General features: G+C 36.7%; 1 protein-coding gene across 1 annotated transcript; it reads left to right on the top strand.

The window, feature by feature from the left end:
* Nucleotides 1-2,303: 2,303 nt before the first annotated feature.
* LOC107018411 (dehydrin Rab18-like) lies at nt 2,304-2,816 on the top strand. Its single transcript, XM_015218886.1, has one exon. It carries the CDS (start codon nt 2,304-2,306, stop codon nt 2,814-2,816), a length of 513 nt encoding a protein of 170 aa, XP_015074372.1.
* Nucleotides 2,817-3,262: the final 446 nt, after the last annotated feature.

Genomic DNA, 3,262 nt, shown 5'->3' with positions numbered 1-3,262 from the left:
AAGTTCAGAGAGTCGATTTCAGTACCCAAATTTCAGAAGTCTAAGTCTTTTGGAACGAGACCCCCTCGACGGCCCGTCGTGCCCATGACGGTCCGTCGTGGGTTCCGTCGACTCACACAGTTTTTCCAGAAATAAAATCTGCTGCTCAAAACGACTAAACAGGTCGTTACATGAACATGTGGAAGTTAGTAAGGTTTACATTAACAATTATGAAATCGATACTTTTACAAGGTTCGCTTTCTCTTGTTAAGTTCATGAGCATGCTAAAAAAATTATTAACATATAAAAGCTAAGATCTAGGTTACTAACTTTATTTATGTTACAAGCTCCCATTGGTTCAAACTAATTAAACAAGGCAAACAAATAATTGATTTTAAATAGACTATTTGGGTGATTCCAATATGTTGCATATTCTAATGACATTAGTAATAGACGGAAAATTTATATCAATCACATAGTAAAAAACATAATAAGCAAAGAAAATAATTAGCATGTATATATATCCCCTTCCCCTTATAGCCAATTCCCCAAATCTTATATCATATATGAGAGCTTCAGTGTTATACGAATATTACAAAAAAAGTTAAATAAATAAATAAGAAATATATTCAAATATGAATTAGACAAATGATATTTCTTCTTCAACTTGAACATAAAGTTTAAAACCTGCCAAAGCAATCACATAACTACACAAGTAATCAAATTTATTTTAGACAAGATGAGACACATATGCAATTATTTAACAACTTATACATAACAAAAGGAATAGAACAATGAGCATACACAAATGTACGAATACAAAAAAAATATAATGTAAATGCTAATTAAGAATACTAACCGGTTAAGCAGATTAAGAATGGTAGCAATGAAAACAAGTTGATCCAACCTTTACTCGAACAAAAACAAAGTAGCAAAGTAGCACTGGAAAGTTACGGAAACTTATTTCGTTCAAGAGTAGCAAGAGAGCAATGAGAGAGTTAAGAAGTCTAGTTCATTTGTTGAGAGAGAATGAATGAGTGGATGAGAGAACTTGTTATGAAAGATGTGAGTGTGTTAAAAGAATGCAAAGGGGGTCTCTTATATAGTAGAAGAGGGGGGAAAAAATAAGGTAAACAAATATTTTTTTAAGGACAATTAATATTCTATTTTCATTATTATAAAAGAGGAACAAATCAGAAAGTTTTAATATATTTCATTATCAAATATAAACAAGTAAGAATAAATTAAGAGAGTGTAATATTATTGTTTCCTCAAATAAAGAAGAATTTAAAATCAGAAAATATTTTAATTTATTTTTCAGTTCAATCAAATATAGCTTTTCCTAAAATATAACAAGTAAGAATCAATTCTACTTGAATTAAGCAAATTATGATCAATTAACAATAGCCGATAAATAATGAGGAAAACTTGCCTTACAAAGAGATAAAAAATCGTTCGAAATTAGCACAATACCATAAAATCACCTTAGTATTTATTAACCAATATTATGCAAATTAGCCAAACAAGAAACTTTTATTTTGTTACCATAGATAAAGAGAATTTAAATAGTAGCAGGATCACTAAAGAGACATGAGCACAAGCTAATGGATTGTTCATACTTAACAAAGGAATAGCCTATAGCTAGCAAATCAATCCATTTGTGTCTTTTCTTGCCAAACCTGTTTCGATACAAGATATGCAAACAAGTCATAATTATTCAGATCAATTATGACAAACTAGAATGAGATCAGAATATCATAACACATTCTTTCGGAACACAAAAAAATCATCAAGAAATAATTCACTAGATCAGCAAAACCAACCAGCAATTCAGTTGCAATTTGTAACACTTTATCAACAAAATAATAATAAGTATAATGAACATAGTAAAATTATTGACAAGTATATATGAATAATAAGATGAACAAACGGAATAGTAATAGAATGAAGGATATACCGTGACGAATCTGTTGAGATCCGTCAACAAATGACCCCCACAACTTTGAACTACACCGGAGTTTATTGTGGTTGTTGTTGGAGCTCGCCGATTACTGCGTATTTGGAGCTGTTGATGGTCTAGCTCGCTCGTTGTTGGCGCTGCTAGTCGCCTAAGATTTTGCCAAAAGAAAAAGAAAAGAAAAGGAGGAGGAAGGGGAAGACAGAGGGGGAAACTGCAGGTCGGAAAAGGGAGAGGGAGAAGAAGCGACGGGAGAGGGAGAAGAAGAGGGGGTGGTGGCTGGAGCTGCTACTCCTTGCCGGAAAAATGAAGTGGACGCAGGTAAAGAGGAAAGGGAGAAGAAGAAAGGCAGTTGGAGAGAGGGAGTATGAGAAATGAGGCGATTGGGAAGAAGGGGAGAGAAAGAGGGAGAAAGAGGCGGCTGTTGTGGTACTGGCTGGCGTGCGCCGCTCTAGGCGCTGCTGCTGCGCGGGCTACCGGTGGTGCTGGCGCTACTGCAGGCTGCCTTGCAGCTACTGGTGGCCTGGGATTCTGCCGGTCTGCTGGCGGAGAGACGAGAGAGGGGGGAGGATTGCTAGTCGGAAAAAAGGAGAGAGGGAAGAGGAGCAACGGGAGAGGGAGAAGAAGAGGGAAAGGGAGAGAAGACCAAAACGAGAGGGAGAAGAGGAGAAGAGGAGGGGGACAACTGCCGGAAAAGGGAGAGACAAGAAGGAGGCAGAGAGAGAATGAGGAGAAGAGAGGTAGGACGACGGGGAGAGAGAACGGCGGAGGGAAGCGGAGCGTCGCCGCCTATGATGGTGGCGTCTTCGCCGGAGCACACAGAGAGAGGGAGGGCGGCGACTCTCGTTTTTGGAGAAGAGAGGGAGAGGAAAGGGAATAGATTTTAGGTTTCGTTATTTGATAGATTAAAAGAAGGTTTTGCTCTCAACCGTTAGATTAGATAGAGATGGAGGGCTAGGATTAGATCTAGGATTGATTTATAAGATCGACGGATGAGATTAATACATGAAGTCTTAAAATCAAAATGGATTGAACAAGTAATGGCTAAATTTGCAATGAATAATGGCTAGAATTGAAATGAAAGAGGGGCTATGATTGAAATAAAATTTGATTGGAATGGCTAGAATTGAAAGAAATTATAATAGAATAGGCTAGAATTTAAATAATTTTAAGGAAAGTGTAGGAATTATTATCTAAATAAAATAGGGATAATGCCCAAATACCCCTCAACCTATGCCCGAAATCTCAAAGACACACTTATACTATACTAAGGTCCTATTACCCTCCTGAACTTATTTTATTAATAATTTTTTACCCCTTTTTAGC

The sequence above is a fragment of the Solanum pennellii genome, chromosome 1, assembly GCF_001406875.1.
Source record: "Solanum pennellii chromosome 1, SPENNV200".
NCBI classification, from domain to species: domain Eukaryota; kingdom Viridiplantae; phylum Streptophyta; class Magnoliopsida; order Solanales; family Solanaceae; genus Solanum; species Solanum pennellii.
The sequence above is the reverse complement of the archived record's forward strand: the minus strand, read 5'-3'. Positions and strand labels throughout refer to the sequence as shown.